We start from the raw sequence: 19,812 nt of genomic DNA, 5'->3' as shown, positions 1-19,812 counted from the left end.
CTCTGTATTGTTCTATAATTTTTCAATTTTTTTCAATGATAATGAATTGTGTCAGCGGTTACTATTATATTGAAATCAATGAAAAGTTAGAAAGATGATTATGATGGAGAGAAATTAACAAAATTGGTGCTTTTTTTCAATTAAAGCAATTTTGATTTTTTTTTTAAAATTGTTATAAATTTAAGAATGTTAACTAATTTTAACAAACTTATTTAAATATTTGTGAATTAGTTTTAAAAAATTATAATAATAAAATATAGAGGAACGTTTCGTGGTCTTGCAAACTGGGGAGTTTGCTTCCTGCACCTCCTATTATTTGAAAAAATATGCAAACTGTAGAAGGATCTTTTCTGGAATGCATTGTGGATCTTTTCTTAACTTTGTAGTAAAAGTTTAATTAAATCTAATAATATTAAGAAAGATAAATTTTTAATTAGTCAAAGCACATTAATAATTAATTCAATCTCCCCTTCTTAATTATTCTGAGGCCACTTGATCCAACAATCTGGAATACATTTTTAGATTGTCTTGACCAATTATGGATCAAATGATCTGGAATAATGTAAGTCAATCCAAAAATGTGTTCCGAATTGACTGGTCTGTAAGTTATTATAATATTATGGATCAGTCAATTTGGAATACATTTTGAGATTGACTTACATTATTTTAGATAATTTGATCCGTATATAAGAACAAATTTGGATTATCTGATCTGGATTTATGTTATTTCTTCTTATCATTTAATTTGGAATTGTCATCACATAATTCTAGATTTATTGATATGAGCTTATTAGAAAATGAAAAAAAAAATTGGATCAACAAATCCGGATTGGTATAAGAACAAATCTTAATTGTTTAATTCGAAATTATGTTATTTTTTTAATCATTTAATCTGATATTGTTATTACACAATTCCAGATTGATTGATCTGGACTTATTAGAAAAAAAAATGGATCAATAAATCCAGATTTGTATAAGAACAAATCTGGATTGTCTGATTTGGAAATGATGTTATTTTTTTGAATCATTTAATCCAAAATTGTTATTATATAATTCTAGATTTATTGATCTGAACCTATCCTAAGACTTGGTTTTCTAAAATCAATTTCCTGATAAGTCAATCTAGTTATAGGTGGAACATCCTAAACTAAGACTACAAGTATAAAACAAAGCTAAAAATAACTCACATGTGCAAGTGAACCTGGGAAATGAAAATGCTTACACGGAATGAACAAGTGAAGAAGAAAATGTTTCAGGCATGGAGAAATGAGGAAGAGAAGGTATGGACAAGTGAGGAAGACAAAGATACTATGGCCATTTGAAAAATTTAGAGGTGCAGGAAGGAAACAGGAAGGTGCAGGAAGCATAAGCCTGCAAACTGACCACACATCGATAGGCCTGTAATGCTTGATCAGAAATTGGGGTTTAGCCCATCTGACCCTGTAATAACCACTTTTGTCGGTTTTGAGCCCATTGGCCCGTCCTTACATCGTAAGGCTAAAATTTCTCTGCATCGGAAAAATAAATGCCTCTTTCCTTTTTCTTTTACTTCTTTAAAAAAAAAAAAAAACTATTCAAAAGTAGAAGGTAAAGCATTGCTTTGATATGGAGTATGTAGTATGGTTTCTTAAGTAAGGTTTAAGGATTGCTTTGATATGGAGTATGTAGTACGGTTTCTTAAGTAAGGTTTAAGGTTAGTTTTATGGATGAAAAAATATAGTTAATAAGATATATCTTATTGAAAGTAAATTAGTCAGGTTTTATTTAATAAATATTAGTTCTCAAAAGTTAATAAATATTTCATATACTTATGATGATGACAAAAAGAAATATGTACTAATGAGATTGAATCTAACAGAAGGAATGCATCTCCTATAATGTGATGGATGAATTAAAGTTTAATTCTATATTTGAAAGAAGTACTTATATTTAGTGTTAGATAATATTTTGAAGATAATTTTTAAAAGAGAATAAGAAAGAAAAAAGGTTAAAGCGTGTGGCAGTAGTATCACTTTGATGTGCACTCTTTGATCACAAACAAGCACCGACAGACAGCAAGGTTATATAGCCTTGGTCGTTATGTAAGAAAAATGCCATTTTCTTTTGTTATTTTCTCGTTTCACGGGTCACAACAATTTACATCTTAATATTTCCATATGGAACTGATTTTCAGTAGTGTCTGGTGTTGCCCAAATGATGCCAAAATTTTCATGCAAATTAAAAATAAACAAAAGAAAAATACACGTTTCTCTTCATATGCATGAATCCCTTTGTTCATGCTCGATTTGCCTCGGGCTCAATATAAAATGTTAGCATCCCTCAAGTCTATACAACATCTTCCCTTGTACCCTTAAACGCGTGGATGTTGCCACTTTCCACTTTCCAAAGCCTTGTTTTTTTTTTTTTAATTATTATTTTAGTGATATACTACATATGAAAGTTGTATATGCAATTTAATAAGTATTTTTATTAGTGTTAATTAAGTTAAGATAAAACTATTTAATTAATATATAATGTGGTATAATTATATGGGAAATGAATAAATTGTGATAATGACTTGAATCTCTTAATCAAGTGATTTAAAATTTTTTAAGTATAAAATAAATTATATTAAAAAAATGTCTTGTGCGTATTTATAATCTCCAATAATTAAGATTAATCATATTTTTGACAATAATTAGTTCGTATAGTATCATGTTTAGAAAAAATAAATTATACGGACAAGGAATAAAGTTTTGTTATTTACTGGCTTACTTATTTTATTATTAATCCATGGTGATAAGTTTCAGGTTGATTTCGGCGTTGGCACTCATCATCATTACGTTGAAATGTTTTGCTATACCAGCTCAGCAGAATTTGTCTTCCTTCATCACGAGAGACACAACTTTGTCATTTAATTAATTATTAATTTTACTTGTTAATTTGTACATGCCTATAATATAATACAATATAATTCCGTTACTTGCTATTGGATACGAATTAATGTGTTTAATAGCAGGTGAAAAAGAAATAATTTTTCTCACAAGAAAATACAAGTTAAAAGCCACAAATTAAAGATTATTCTAATGGATATGAATTTAACTCGTATTTCATGAGAAGGTAAATTTAAATCTCACTGCTAACGTGAAGATTTTATTGGGTGATATATGAGAAAGTATAAAAAGACAAAGAAGATTAAAGTATTCAGAGCCAAAATATATAAGTACCCATACAAAGATTCATGTACTTCAGATTCCTCCAATTCTAGCATTCTAATAGTTCTAACCCACCTCATGTTATTTGGTCTCGTGAACCCAACTCTCTCTATATAACATCAAGTAGGTGACAAAATTCTTCTCCAATCCACTCACATGCATTATGTAAACGTCAGGAAATAAACAAATTATTTAAATTTAATTAAAATAATACTAAATTCTATTGTAATATTTATTTTTTATAAATTTTCTTACTTATTGAAATATTAAATATATTTTTAGAATGTTAAAGACATTCACTTTTTCATTTAATACTTTATATAATATTGAACAGTTAATAAAAATAATAAAAGAATTAATATAACATTAAGAGTTTTTTGACCAAATAACATTAAGATTTAAGACTCCTAAAATTACAAAATAGAGCAGCACGGCCATTTAGTGCAAATGAAACATTAACCAAGTTCAACCTATGACAATTATTAATTGGCCATGTCATAATCATATACTATAACTCAAACTTTTGTAAATGATCAACATTTTTCGTGATCACAAAACTAAAACCAGCATCATCGTTGTTTTGGAATTTAGGCTACATAATCACATCGAGATGATTCTGTACCAGAAACAAATAATAAAGCCTATATCTTGTTCATGACTTCTTATAATGTCCAGAAATAACCAGAAATAAGAAGTACAGAAGTGGACATCATGTGAATCTGTGATCCCACTATGATAGTGGCAGAGCTAGTGCTGGTGTAAACTGTATAAACTATTCAAAAAGAAAAGAAATGAAGCTAAGCGTCAATAAGTGGTGCTAGCTTTATGTTTGAATGTTTAAAGGTGAATGAAATTGAATTAAATGAAATGAAATAGAAAATTAACATCATTAATTTATTATTTAGATATTTTATGTTAGGGAGACAAAAAAACACTATTCTATCTCGTATTTAAAATTGAGAAAGAGAAAAAGAGATATATATTAAATAAAACCAAATAGTATATATGTAAAAAATGAAAAGACTTTTAGTAAAAATTGAACTCATAACCTCTTATATTTAAAGATAAAATATTAAATTATTAAAACACATTTTTAAATTAGATTTATAAACAGTATTTTATATATATCATTTGTTAAGAGTTATTAATTATTTTAAATTTTAAAATTTATAAATTAAGAAAATATTTAATATATAAATTTTTTAGTTTTTATTTTATATCATTTAATATTTTTTTGAATAGTTTACATATTTTCATTTTAATTTTACCAATTTCTAATTAAATTTCATAAATTAATATATAAATTATTTTGTAAATTTATTTTAATATCCTGATTACTTTTACTCTAATTATATAAATCAATATAATTAGATCAATTAATATATAAATTATACAAATTATGTAAATTTATTTTAATATGTAAATTATTTTTATTCTAATTATATAAATTAATAAAATTTTAATATTTTTTTAAAAAACAAACATGTTAATATTTTTGTTTTAACTATAAAAAATTATTTAGTAAATAAGTTTTTTAATACTAATTATATAAATCCAGAAAATTAGATAAACTGATATGTAAATTATTTTATGTAATTTATAAAAATTATTTACATTTATTTTTATATATAAATAATACAAATTTTTATTTTAATTATAAAAATTAATAAATTTTAATTTTTTAGATTATTTAAATATTATTTTAAATTTACATAATTTGTATGAAGTACATAAAATAATATTTTTAAATAATCTATATATTAGTTTATTTATTTTTTTAATAATTATAAGAAAATAAGAAAAAAATTGTTATTTATATTAAAACAAAATTTTATAATAAAAAATGCTTGTAAAATTTAATATTAAATATATTTAAATATTAAATATTTATTTTAATTTAAAAAATTTTATAATTAAAAAAATTAACAACTCTTAACTAATCATACATGTAAAATAGTATTTATAAAATTAATTAAACAAAACAAGTATCTTAAGAGTTTATTACTTTATCTTTAAGTAAAAAGTCATGAGTTCAACTCTTATTAATTTTCTTTTCACTTTATTTAATTTTTTGTCACGTATCCTTATATATAATTAATTAAGGTTTAAAGTTTGAGTTTAATATAAAAAACTATGATTGAAAAATGAAACATTGCTAATGATTTGTTTGGCTGGAAAAAAATAGAAAGGATGGAGGGAAAAATAGAGAGAAAATAATGTGGGTCTCATACCTCCTACATTTTTAATATATTTAAAATGAATTAATTTTAATATTCATATATTTTTTAAAATATTATATTTATTAAATGTGAATATAATTAAATTAAATGATATGATTAAATATTATTATACTCATTAAATATAAAACATTTACTAAATTTTTATTAAATGTAACAATTAATTAAAGAAGTTAAATATGAAACTAAAATTAAATTCAACATTTAATACTTATGTTCAAATTATATATATAGATATATATCAATTAATAAAACTTGATATCCTGATTTATTTTTCATATTTTATAGACATCTTCCCTTAATTGGCAATGTACCCTCCTCTCCCACTATTGTATATCCACTTTTCTTTTTCTTTCTTTTTTTTTCCTATTTTATACTTTAGCTGCATTTTATAATTATTTTTATTTTCTATTCAATCTTTATTATCTCCCTTATTCTTTTAACTTCTCTTTTGTTTTTATATTTACTTAAAAAAAATCTAAATACAAGCACGAAATGCCTTTTTTTTTTTCCTTCCTTTTCACAAGTATATTACAGAGAAATTCCTATTTAATTAGTCATACTAGTCTAGTGCCGAAAGTGGACGTAATAAAGTAACTCAAACTGATCCCGAAAAAAGAAAAACTAAACTGACCGCGCGAAAAAGGAGCACGTAAGAACGCAAAATAATCACAAAACGACACTTTTCATTCACATTCCATTAATTGCGTTACTTTTTTGAGTGAGCGAGACAAAGCACAAAACCACAACCAGAACCTTCTCTTTCTTCTTCTTCTTCTGTGTTCTGCTACCACTATCTATATATGAACATGAATCTATCTAAACACTAACACAGTAACTAAAAACTTTCCCTGAAACTGCAGATAATATCTTGCTGCCAATGTGCACTGTTTCCGCATTCACCATTCACTTATTCATTCCACATTCAGTGTTGAATTAAAAAAAAAAAGCATTTTGGAATTACCAACCCATTTGGTAAAAGACCCCATCTTTGATTGAAAGAATGGGAAGTAGCAAACCCAAATCCTCCATTCTCATGTTTGTTGTGTTCCTTTGTGTTTTTGCAACAGCACAACGACAGCAACCTATAAAAACCGTTGTTGTTTTGGTCATGGAGAACCGTTCCTTTGACCACATGCTGGGGTGGATGAAAGAGAGCATCAACACATTAATCAATGGGGTCACAGGAGATGAATGCAACCCGGTTTCCACCAAAAGTCCAAGGAAGGATTCAATTTGCTTCACCGATGATGCAGAGTTCGTGGATCCTGATCCGGGGCATTCATTTGAGGATGTTTTGCAACAGGTATTCGGTTCCGGTTCCGGTTCGATCCCTTCCATGAATGGATTTGTGGAACAAGCATTGTCTATGTCTCCCAACCTCTCTGAGACTGTCATGAAAGGGTTTAAACCGGACTCTGTGCCGATTTATGCTGCTTTGGTTAAGGAATTTGCTGTTTTTGATAGGTGGTTTTCTTCAATTCCTGGTCCAACACAACCCAATAGGCTTTTTGTGTACTCAGCAACCTCTCATGGTTCAACAAGTCATATCAAGAGGCAGTTAGCAAAAGGGTATCCTCAAAAAACCATCTTTGATTCTCTGCATGAGAATGGCCTAGACTTTGGGATTTACTTTCAGAACATACCCACAACTCTGTTCTATAGGAATCTGAGGAAATTGAAGTACATATGGAAGTTCCATCAGTATGATTTGAAGTTCAAGAGGGATGCTAGAGATGGGAAGCTTCCACCCTTGACTGTGATTGAGCCTAGGTACTTTGACTTGAAGGGCATACCCGCGAACGATGACCACCCGTCTCATGATGTTGCACATGGGCAAATGCTGGTTAAGGAGGTTTATGAGGCTCTAAGAGCAAGTCCTCAGTGGAATGAAACACTTTTCATCATTACATATGATGAACATGGTGGATTTTTTGATCATGTGAAGACCCCTTTTGTCAACATTCCTAATCCAGATGGGAACACTGGACCTGCTCCCTATTTCTTCAAGTTTGATAGGTTAGGGGTTCGGGTGCCAACTATTATGGTCTCTCCTTGGATCAAGAAAGGGACTGGTAAGCTCAAAATCCACATTGTTTATCCTTTTTTAGCTTATACTCTTTGGTTAAAGCAATTATACATATTTTTTATGGTAGAGATGTCAGACAATTGTGTCCAATACTTCTTCTGTCATGAGAACTATGGCATGTTTTTATTCTATCGGATACTACATTAACTTTTCTGGGACCGTTGTCCTTTCTGCTTATCGGTATTCCGGTGCCATCACTTTGACAGATAGCCTTGAGCCCTTGACTTTGAGTTGCATTTAGTTGGTTGATTTTTCCTTTCTAGAGCCTACAAGACCGTGTTTGTCTCTTTCCTTGTGTTTTGAGTAGAGTAAGGATTAAGGATTAAGGATTGTTGTTTTCTAGTCAAATTTAGTATACAAACTACACATTAATTTTGAGCAATGTGGTTATAGTGGCTTTGGTTTACCTAATCTTATTGAGTGCATTTGTTAGATTCTAAAGCTTCAACCTGCTTTTTATTGGTTTGACATGCATACCAATTTTAATTTACTACTTGGTCCGGTTTCTCAGTGATAAGTGGCGCCAAAGGACCTGCTGAAAACTCAGAATTTGAGCACTCTTCAATTCCTGCAACCATAAAGAAGATGTTCAACCTTTCTGCTAACTTTTTGACTCACAGAGATGCATGGGCTGGGACCTTTGAGCATGTTGTTGGGGATTTAAGTTCACCCAGAACAGATTGCCCAGGTATCGAATCCCCTCCTTATGTCAACTAGTTGAATTCCTCAATAATAATACACTTAAATAGAATTACAACAAAGAGGAATAGACTTCGAGCATGTTAGATTCGCTTCTCACTTTTAAGTTTTAAAAACTGTTTTCTAAAACAATTTTACTCTAATCACCAATCAATTTCTCATCTAAAATCTATCAAATTTCAGAAACAGCTGAAAGATGTTTTCTTATCTTCTATTTTCGTTTTGTTCAAGCTCTCTTTCAGTTTTGCTATGCTTTGTGGTTTGCACCACCCTCTACTACTTGTCTGAGTAACCTTGTTTAATTGCATTTTATAGTTTTTGAAATAGAAATCAAACACACCATTCAACAACTTGGACTAAGAAACTTCCCCAATAAAAACCTTATTATGTGTAACAAAGTATTAAGACAGGCTTATATGCGTATTCCAGTGACTTTGCCGGATGTGACACCTCTAAGGAGCACTGAAGCAAAAGAAAATGCTGGCCTTTCTGAGTTTCAGAGTGAGGTAGTTCAATTGGCAGCTGTTCTTAATGGGGATCATTTCTTGAGCAGTTTCCCTGATGAAATGAGCAAGAAGATGAGTGTGAAGGAAGCTCATGAGTACGTGCGAGGAGCTGTTTCGAGATTCATAAGAGCCAGCAAAGAGGCCATCAAGTTAGGGGCGGATGAGTCTGCTATTGTGGATATGAGATCCTCTCTCACTACTAGATCTTCAGTTCATAATTAATACAAAACAAAACTCAAACAGAAAAGAGAAAAGAAAGTTGTGTGGCTATCTCTGCATATCTAATTATTATAGTTTTTAGGTTGTCTGATAATTCTTATGCTAGATTTTGTTAGGTTTTTGAAAGTGAAATGCAGCAGAATGGAGTGTTTGATAGAAGGTCGCGCAAGGAAGGGAAGTCTCTCAAGTCTCAAGGTCTCCGTTTGCAAAAATTTAAGGATTTTTTTTAAAAAAAAAAGAGAATGATGGTTTGGCTAGTGAGTAATTTCGAAATGGAAAACTCCAATGCTGTTGTACAAATTACAAACTCAATATATAAATGTAGCTCCATAATTTTGTTTTTAATTGCTTGTATTCTTATTTGAATTTCTTGAATGAAAATGCATCAGTTTGCTTCATAAAATTTCCTTTCTTTTTGGTAAATCATTTTGTTTTCACTACTGTGTAATAAATTGGCGATGGCCATTCTGGAAGGATAGACAAAGGAAGCGCATTACCTCTTTCACCAACTGAAAAATTTAGTTCCAATGTGATGTCAGAGATTCAACTAATAGCTGTGTGAAGTTTTTTTTTTTTTTTTTTATAAATTTGTTTGATCTGGTATATTACAGTCTGAATGAACCATGAATTAAATCCAACAAAAGTATTGGACAAAATTAAAAAGAACAAAAAACTCCTTCACCCCGATACCGAAGAAGAAAGAATGAAATGCCAAGGATAGTTCAACTTAAAAACTGAACTATGAATCATTTCAATTCTATTTTTTATTCAAAATAGTTCAATTTTTTTTAACAGCCCTACATAACACATAGCAGTGTGTTTACGAGCCCACTTCCCTCATAGAGGAGAAATGTAGTACATGGTAAGAACGGAGTATTTGCAGTATACTCAATCCACAAGGCAGTGGATAGTTATCATTAAAATGTGAAAGGTCACACATATTCTGGACGAATAATACTATTTATTCTACAACATGCAGAACTACAGTAAAAAATGACACCAGATCATGACCGGAACTCCTGCCACTGAACATTGAAAAACAAGCAGGTTGTCAAGCCACGTTTGGAAATTTGTAAATTTTAGAATTGGAAAGCGAAGAAAATTGCAAGGAATGCTTTTTCCAGTCAGTCCTGGACAACTGGACTCTGTTTTTCATTTTTAAATTCAAAGGGGAGGAAGAGTGGAGGGTCCACTCCCCGTTCCTATCTTTTTCTCCTTTCAATTGGCAGACAAACTTTTAAAAATACCTTGAACAACAAGATACTGATCCATTTACTTATCATTCAATCTTTAATTCCTAAATAAAGAAGTGGAAAATACTTTTCACATTTCCATTGTAACCACCTTCCAATTCCATTCCAAATATTCCTCAACCAAATACATAGATCTGAAACATAAAATAATACAGAGTATTCGGCTAAGCAGCAAGCTATAAACAAAAATAGGTGAACAAGATCTATTTTCATCTTCAGACCAAATACAGGCACCCTTCTCTAAACTTCAAAAGAAAACTATTTGTTACAATTTCTGACGACCAAATCAATGATTCCATCAAATTGTTGTTAAAGATTGGCAGGCTGCTATTTTATAAAATTTATGTGAAAGATCTACAAAATACAAGTCCATTACAACCTCTCATCATTAGAGACATCTCTGAAACCATAGGATGGGAATGTGTTGAGATCAACTGATGCAACTTCATGCGGAAAATATCAAGCATTATTACCATTTACTGTACTCTGCATCCGTTTTCCGTTTTTTGGTACCACTCTACAAATTTAAGTACTCGTCCAAAACTTCAGGTTGAAAAAGGACTCTGCCATGTTGATATATCAGTGATAAGATCACGCAATTGATCTATGAGTGTCTTCAAGTGCAAGTTCTTGTTGGCAAGCTCCTACATTTATAAGCAGAAGTTCAATGTTTACCACTGATATAATTAAAAAAAAAAAAAGAAGATAGCCTATCAACCACTTCAGTCCAGAACCTAAATATTGTTGCCAAATTAAAGACCCATTTGTGCATTTTTTTTCCTTCTTAAGATAAAGTGTTTTTCTAATCAACAAGTTCAAAGATTTACCACAAAAATGACAACTAAAAACCTATTTTACTGTTTTTCTAAGAATTTAGAAATAGTAGCACCATAAAAAAAGCTTGAAAATAGAGTTGTATTTTATAATATAATTATTTTTTAAAGCTGATACCAATGGGGTCAAAAATTGTTTCAGAAACAGGCTAAAAACCAAAAGCCCATAATAAGAATGTCATTACTCATTTGAAGTTTAGAGAAGGGTGCCTGTATTTGGTCTGGAAGTGTTTCTGAATTCCAACAAACTCTGAGCCTCAAACAACAATTTCAAAGCTCCGCCTTTGTATAGAACATCATAAAAGAATAGAATAGAGATTAATACATTAATAAAAGCCTAGTTCAAACCTACCCTTCTTAGAGATGAGGCTCGCTCCTCCAACTTATCGATTTCAGCTTCATCTGCAGGGCTAGCAGCTGAACCGGCATCAAATGTTTTTTCCTGTAACACTAACCACATTAGTTTAACCAGGAAACAAAAGCTTCACTTGACAAAATTTAGTCATAAAGCTCACAAAGATGTACAGAAAAGAAAAAGAATGTGAGTGTCTACCAATCTCCTTTACACATCAATTTACACTCTCTACTCCAACCATCAATAACTTCGAATTCCAGTTGATGGTACCACAATATAGCAGAATCATGTTTTGCAAATTATGAATTTTTAGAAAGTGATTTATCCCAGTCCGTTTGATATCCTTTATGAATCATTTTCTTTTACTCCAACCATCAATAACTTTGAATTCCAGTTGAGGGTACCACAATATAGCAGAATCATATCTAGGATATGTGGTGGGGTCATTGCTTGGTTTTAATCATGTTTGGAGGGTGGTATAAGGTGCCTTGCACTTATGTATAAGTCACCAGCAGTACCTCTGGTGCTGCTGTTTCTCTGATTAATAAAATATACTATATTTGCTGCCTTCCAAAAAAAAATATAGCAGAATCATGTTTTGCAAATTATGAATTTTTAGAAAGTGATTTATCCCAGTCAGTTTGATATCCCCTTATATACTGTGTAATATTTCAAGGATGTGTTTGTAATTAAGTTTTTCATATAAAGCTCATCCCTGATTTTTTTTCACCCCCATTTTTAAAACAACATCGAATTGAACCTTATGAGTTTGTATCATCTTTTACCTTCTCTGAAAGATATCCAAGGAATTAAAATTAAAAATTCACAATCCATTAGCTAAAAATCTGGTTACTTGTTATTCCAGGGGTTTAAGTAATAAAACATGGTCAAATAGATGGCCAAAAGTCATTAACTAAGCCACTTAAAGCTGCAGTCAGCTCTGGAACACTAACAAAGGTGTATGCATTAGATTTTTCATACTCTTCATTATATCAGTGAAGCACCATGAGTTAAAGTTGCGTGGTTCAAAACTCGGCAATTTGACCCCCTATACTTACAAAACTGTGGCTTAAATTTAATCTCTTGTTTGGCATGTGCAGAAATCCCTGTATGGAGTCAATAGGCATGATTTGGTAAGTTCAAGAAGTTGAGTTGCGGACTTTTGAATGACAATATGTATGCTTGTTATACCGTTGGAGCACACTGAATGTGAATCCACAGTGCGACATGGATTCACATTCAACGTGCTTTGAAATGCGTGATAGCCCCAAAACACACACTAAATGATGTTTCTGCAATTGACCTATAGTTGACAGGAGTTCCTTACATTTTAGCCACTATACATATTGAAGGACAGTTCATTTTTTAGGATTATATTTCTGAACTCTGAAACTAAAGCCGTTTCAGATTTCCATTCAAGGAGGTGGACTCCTCCCAATACTGCCTGCCTATTGTCCTTTGCTATAACCACCACATTTCAGTTTAAACCCCTGGTGCCAACAAGGCGCTGCCTTGGCGTCAATGAATGTTGGAATAACCAAAAAGTGATAGGTACCAATCTTAAGATGGAAGATCTTCGTTTTTATAATGTATCCAATGAATATGCGTGAGAACAATTGACAACCACAACACATCCTAAATATCAAGAGTTGGGTTTTCAAAAGTGTTTAATATTGGTGCAATAGCGCCGTTGTGACACAGCAGCCAGGGGCCACTACAGTGCTCACGATTGAAGAGTGCATCAATGTTACGGCTGCTTTTAAGCAGAAACAGCATGGATTGCAGCAGGACCGCTGCAACTCTCAGATTCCAAAAAAACCTTCTTAGTAAGGTATTTCAAGAGTTTTCGGGGAAAAAAACACAGCAAAAAGGGGTGAGACCTGCATCCGTTCACATTTCTTCTCTCTCAACCCTCTTATCTTATCTTTTATCTCTCTGGCGACAAGACCTGCAGCCTCCATGTCCCTGGCTCAGACAATACCTACTCCAGCTGCCTCTGGTTAGACCTGTTACCTCTGTCTTTTGTTGGTATTTACTTGTATGGTTTATTTAAGACACATATGGCTTTTGTTTGTGGTATGACAACTATGAATTTATATTGTTAATTATGAATGTCAAGAATTTTTAGTAAAATTTATCGTTGAGAATTTATACGTTTATAGTATACATTATATAATCTGTATAAAAAATTTCAGAATAGCAGTCATCCCACTATAGCATTTTTGGGATCAGCCGCTACATGCTGCTATCCGTGATTGACAACATTGATCAAGAGCAAGCAATGAAATATAAAAGCACAATTGATGCACAAGAATTATACTAGACACAAAAGTCAAAACAAATATCTTATGACAGGGAACCCAATTCAATAAAAAATTTATGTTAAGGCGTCTGACTTTGAGTACAAAAATCAGGAACACTACTCAAGAAATTACATGCCTTTCACTGATCAAAAGCTGGTAGAAATAATGCAAAATGATAAAAAAGAATCCTTTGACAGGATCGTTCTTCGCATTTAATATGTAAACTAAATGCAGACAGTAGAAAAATTCGATCTCATATTCAATAATAAGTGAAGTATTTGAGTTAAAACTCAAGTATTTCATACTGAAGGAAATTTCCTCCATTTCTACTGCTAGATTTTTGAAATCTTTTCAGATCTCAATCCAAACAAAGTTGAACTGACTACACCGATTCACAATCCAATCCATTGGATCATCCTTTCATATTAACACCTCATTTATCACTGCTCTCACCCTCTCACAGTTCAAAACAGTTTATTGCATTAATTTTTTGGCGCATACTAACCTACCAAGAGTTCACAAAATCTACGAATCAACAAAATTAATTGACTGATGAAAACATTTAACCAAACTGAACACATTTCAGAAAATTAGGTACCTTCTGGGAGGTAGGAATGGCAGTGAGAATGGTGCGAAGCGCGGTGACGGCCTTCTTGTATCGGGCGCGGGCCTCTTCGAGGGCGCCTCCGGCGGCGGCAGAGGCGGCACTGGCGTCGGCGTGGTGGTTGGAGTTGTCGGAAGTGGCGTCGGCATTGGGGGAGGTGGAGGGAGAGGTAGACCATAAAACGGGGTTGCAGAGCTCGTCGTTCATGGAAGAGAGGATCTGGAAAGCGTTCTCTATGGTTTCTTCCAAGTACTCCTGCCCTTCCATCGCCAACTCCTGCGTCGTTTTGGACCCAGACATCGTGCCGTTCACAGATTGTTCTTCTTCCATTCTAAGCGCCAAAACGTCGTTGAGATTCAGAAATCGTAAAACCCTAAACCTTTTGAAGATTGAAAATACTACCAAAGAGGCCAGCGATAGATAGAAACACAAGCTCGCAACAAAGAATGGCGAAAAATAAATAAATAAAAACGTCGATTATTTTTTGACCTATACATAAAAATAAATAAATAAAAACGTTGATATCAACTTTCTTAAATTTTGACCTATACATAAAATTCTCTATTATTTTTATATTTCTTTTTTCTTTAAAAACCTATGAAGAAATTGAAGATCAGGTATAAAGGTAGTCCATGAAAATATGGATTGGATTTCATTTAATATTAATTTTGTTCCTATGTGTTTTATTTTGGTTCATTGGAGTTTTTCTTTTTGCTCAATCAAATTGTTTTTTTCTATAAGTTTATTATACTAATTTTTTTATAGGTAAATGTTAGTATGTTAGTTTTGGTAACATCAATTGAGAGATTTAAGTTTATGATTTCTCATTTTCTGTTTTTATTTTTTATTTTTTTATCATTAAGTTAATCTTATATCTCTATATTATTATACTAATTTTATTGATTCATGAATAAAAAATGTAACAAAGATATGATAAGAGATTATACTTGGAATAACTTATAATCTATATTATGGTTATGTTCGACAAAGCATTTCAATTCGTTTTTAACTTTTTTACTACCTGAAAAGATTGTTTGATTATTTGATAAACAATTTTTTTTAATAACTTCTTAGTAGTTTCTAGTGTTTTTTAAAACACTAATTGAAATAACATTTTTTAAAATACTGGCTTCTAAATTTTTATACTTTTTTTATTTTTATCCTTAATATATTTATTTAATTTCCTAATTATCCTTTTAAAATAAATTATGATTTTATTATTTTTTTTATCATTTTACACTTTTTAGTTACTTCAACAACTAGTTTTATCGAATACTTATAGCTTAATAAAATAGTTTTTTAGCTTCTAGTTACAACTAACTTTCGTGTTGTTAGCTAGTCTTGTTAACCATAGCCTACAAGTTTTTTTTCTTATACTATAAGACTATGTTCGACAAGATATTTTAATTAACTTTTAATTTTTTTTTACTAGTTGAAAAATTGTTTGAATATTTAGCAAAAAAAGCTTTTTTTAATAGCTTTTAGCATATTTTTATATGCTATTTGAATTAACGTTTTTTTTAAATGATAGCTTTCAACTTTTAATTTTTATATTTTCTTTCATTTTTATCCTTAATATATTTATCAAATTTTTTAATTATTATTTTTAAATAAATTATGATTTTATTATTTTTCTGTCATTTTATATTTTCAGCTACTTCACCGATTAGTTTTATCCAATAGTTATATTTTAATAAAATAGTTTTTCCAGTTTTTAACTACCAATTACTTTTTCAAACTTTCAATTAACTTTTCAACTTTTAATTAATTTTATCGAATAAAATCTATGTCATTTCCAAAATAAACTAGATGGTTGGGATCCTAACTTAAATTTTGAAAAAGTTTTTCTTTGAAAAAATAAACTATTTTTAAGAAGCTGAAAATTTGAAGTTTATGATTACTTTCCAACAACTTATTTTTTCTTTCAACTATTTTTGTACTTTTTTACTATGTAAAAGCTGATTTTTTTCATCCAAATAAAAATAATTATTTTCAAATTACTTTTCCGCAAACTTATCCAAACAAAATTTGATTATAATTAAATAATTTAATTTTCATAGCCGTCGCAAATACACCTTAAAAATTAAACTGAAACCTAAATTTTGTATAAGGAATTAAAATTCGATTTTATCATTGTTTTAGATTACTCTCTCCGGAACAACCTTTGACTCGTTGAACCTCTGAGAAAGGATCAACTTCCAAAGGCTGGAATTAACTTTGGTGCTTGAGAGGTAAGTAAAACTAGGAAGAGAATGATGGAGCAAAGGTAATAGAGGGTGGAGAATGAGTCTGATGAGTCTTCTACCTCCTCTTGCTGCTGCTTCTTACACAAACACAGTTCCTAAACTGAAAACTCACAGTCCAAACCTTGTACTTGGACAAAGGGTCCTACCTAATCTCCTCTCATTGGCCCTTGCTGTAACCTTAGCCTCTCCTTTACCTTCATATGCAATCCCATCCCTTAATTCTCAATCCCCTCCAATCTCTTTCACCACTCCTTTTTCTCAATCCAAGAACTTGGAGCTTGGACTAGAAAATGGGTATGTAAATTGTAAACATTCTTCATGGCTTGCCCCTTGCTGTAACCTTAACTTGGGAGCATATAGTATATTATGTATCATATATAATGTTGTTTCTTATAGAAATGGATTGCATGTTTGATAATAATACAACTGTTTATTATTAACAATATTTTCTGGGTACCACTTCTCTTGCAGAAAAATTAGACCTTGCCCATCAATCAATCCAGGTTGTATATCAACAAATCCCAAGTCATCATCTTTTGCGTTTCCTTGGCTTATTCCCTCAAATTCCTTGGACGATGCAATTCAGGTTTCTAAAGCATTCCTCAAAAGTCAAAAGTGTCCTATATTTTCATTATCTCTATTTGGACTGTTTATAATTTTCTTCGTCTGCTTGTTTCATGTGGGTTATGTCTAGACATTCCTTAGGTACATTTCCTATGTTTTCTAACTTTATAAATTTTTTTTTTCATTTTCCAGAAACTACGTGAAGCAATCCTAAAGACCCAGAAAAATGTGAAATTTCAGCCTGTGGAAGATAGCCCAGATGGTAATACAAGCTTAGTGCAACCTGATTTGTTCGGTTTTAGATCCGTTTAGAAATAATAGCAAACTAGCAACAGAATTAGGAACTTATAGGGATGCCAACTAAATAATAAATATAGAAGAAAAGGGAGAGCTGCATTTTTATCAGATTGTGGAACTAGAATGAGGATGGATAGATTATATCTTAGATTTTAAATGATTGCATCCAAGTCGGGCCAACTTTTTAAAAGAATAACAAAATTCCTATCTTGCATGCCGCCGGGCATAACTTCACTTTACAAAAATTAATATGCAGGTCAATATCTACAAGCTGAAGTTGATGGAGGATTTGGTAGAGATGTTATTGAGTTTCTGGTGAAAGGTGATGTGGTTGCATACAGGTGTGTGGCAATGAAAGTGACTTATGTGTACCCTTTCACTACTGCATTAGGAGATTCAAAGGGTCAAGAAGCAAGACTGAAGCAAATTAATGACCACTTGGGATGGTATGCTCCAAGTTTTGATTCCATGGAGGAATAGTGTTGTTTCGTTTCATTCTTTTGTTGGTTCAGTTCTTTGATTGGTGCCTATCTGAATCCTTAATGCCTTTAATGTTGAATTTTGCCTCATTATGTTCAATTTTATGGATTTTGCAATTTAAATGCTCAAAAGTTTTAGACTCACCACGGTAGTTTTTTTATCCATTATTCTATCTGTTAGTTTCTACAACCGTTTGCATTAGCTTTACTGCATTTTGCCTAGCCTAATTGTGTGGTAATTGCCTTAGAGCAGCAGGGAAATATACTATAGATATGTTATTCACCAAATTTACTTAAGGTAAAAAAGACTCAGAAAAATTGGAAAATATAGCAATAATGGTTGTTATGTCCAGCCAAAAGTAAAAACATTAAATTCAGCACTGTAAATGGTGGAAATTTCTCCACCTGTGAAGGAAGTTTCACAGAGAGAGGTGAAAATCTATATAGGCTTAGGGGTGCATATCTTTGAAAAATTGCACTGAATTGAAAACATGGTGCGACAATTTTTTGATGCTTTCACACTTGCATTCTGCTTCTATAGTGCCTCCAGGAGATGAAAAGGCAGTAGAAGCTGAATCAAAAAACAAGACTTTTTGAGAGAAGTGAAAGCTTCTGAAAGTTTGAAAGTTAGTTATAAGTAAATCTTGAGTGTGAGAAAAATAAACCAACTTGAGTATCATTTCTATTACTTCTTTCATGGTTCTGCAGAAGTGTAGTATTTGAATAGATGTGGGTCTCGTACTATATTTTTGTTTTTCTTATGTGAAAGAGTTCAGAGAGGATGCTGTTATTAACCATCAATATAGTGAAATATTTTTCAGAGTTTGTCTCGTGGTTTTTCCTTGGTATCAGGTGGTTTTCATGTTAAATGTTAGTGTTCTTTTGCGGCTCAAGATCTATTTTATTAAATATGAGTTATTGTTTGTCAGACTCTTCTGAAATGTTGATTTACACTTGCAAATTCGCTTGTTGAGCTCAAGAATTGTACACCCTCCCCTTAGTTTGAGGCTATGTTTAGTTTCAACTTTCAACCTAAATGAGAGAACTTCTACAAATTAGCTAATGTATAAGCCAATTTTATTGATTCTTGAATTGTTGTTCCTGCACCTGACATTCACAAGGCAGGAGTGGCCATAAGTTTTTGTACATGTAAAATATTTAAAAAACACGGCATCTTATAATTTGGCTCCTTCAAGAATTTGATGTTAGCTTCACCTGGAGAGTACTTATTCTTTCATTATTTGATTCTTTGAAGTATGTGATTTATGTTGAATTTCAGTTGTAACATTTTAGCTTCAACTTGGGAGTGGTTCTTAGTTCTTACTTCTTATATCCTTATTCGGTTCATTGACTTAACTATTTGAAGTTCGTTGAATTTCAATGATAATAGTTTTCTTATGAGTATTTCATTTAATATTTAATATATGTATCAAGTAAAAAAAAATGTGATTTTTAAATGACATGAATTTGATTTGAATTTAATTTCAGTCAATTTTTTTTTGTTGACCATGATATTAATAAAAAGTTGTCCCCACTAACGATGGGTATTTATTTCATATCTAAGGACTAACCAGTTTTTGAATCCTAGATCACTTAACTAAGGAATAGGAGTCACTACAACTTGTGTTAAGTGTTATTGGTCGCATGTTCTTTAAATAAATACAAAGAAGATTGTTGTTTTCCTTTATGTCATGTAATTGTTTGCTTGTCCTTTATTTTATTTTTGATGTTTTGTTTTTCTTTTTCATATCATTGCAAAACAACATAACTTATACACAATTTATATAATGCCAGTCAGTCAAGTATGTTGGTTGAGTGAACTTGATTGAGTCACTTTTTTTTTTAATATAAAAATAGATGAATTAAACCTAATCACATAAGAGGTGTATTTAGATAATTTTACCCGTAACTACTTGTAAGAAAAGAAAAAGATA

At 31.1% G+C, this 19,812-nt stretch overlaps 3 protein-coding genes across 3 annotated transcripts; 2 read left to right on the top strand and 1 right to left on the bottom strand.

Moving 5' to 3' along the window:
• Positions 1–6,139: 6,139 nt before the first annotated feature.
• Positions 6,140–9,345, top strand: LOC114409955 (non-specific phospholipase C6-like). Its single transcript, XM_028373646.1, has 3 exons — positions 6,140–7,506; positions 8,032–8,208; positions 8,649–9,345. Exons 1-3 carry the CDS (start codon positions 6,435–6,437, stop codon positions 8,945–8,947), a joined length of 1,548 nt encoding a protein of 515 aa, XP_028229447.1. The 5' UTR covers positions 6,140–6,434; the 3' UTR covers positions 8,948–9,345.
• A 927-nt stretch (positions 9,346–10,272) lies between these two features.
• On the bottom strand, positions 10,273–14,748 carry LOC114409954 (mediator of RNA polymerase II transcription subunit 30-like). The gene is made up of 3 exons (XM_028373645.1): positions 14,287–14,748; positions 11,383–11,472; positions 10,273–10,841 (listed from the first exon to the last, which is right to left on the bottom strand). Exons 1-3 carry the CDS (start codon positions 14,620–14,622, stop codon positions 10,743–10,745), a joined length of 525 nt encoding a protein of 174 aa, XP_028229446.1. The 5' UTR covers positions 14,623–14,748; the 3' UTR covers positions 10,273–10,742.
• Positions 14,749–16,428: 1,680 nt separating this feature from the next.
• Positions 16,429–18,022, top strand: LOC114409953 (thylakoid lumenal 17.9 kDa protein, chloroplastic-like). Its single transcript, XM_028373644.1, has 4 exons — positions 16,429–16,832; positions 17,010–17,124; positions 17,295–17,364; positions 17,656–18,022. Exons 1-4 carry the CDS (start codon positions 16,576–16,578, stop codon positions 17,877–17,879), a joined length of 666 nt encoding a protein of 221 aa, XP_028229445.1. The 5' UTR covers positions 16,429–16,575; the 3' UTR covers positions 17,880–18,022.
• Positions 18,023–19,812: the final 1,790 nt, after the last annotated feature.

This window comes from Glycine soja, chromosome 4 (genome assembly GCF_004193775.1).
Source record: "Glycine soja cultivar W05 chromosome 4, ASM419377v2, whole genome shotgun sequence".
In the NCBI taxonomy this organism is placed as follows: domain Eukaryota; kingdom Viridiplantae; phylum Streptophyta; class Magnoliopsida; order Fabales; family Fabaceae; genus Glycine; species Glycine soja.
This window is presented reverse-complemented; position numbering and strand designations above follow the sequence as displayed.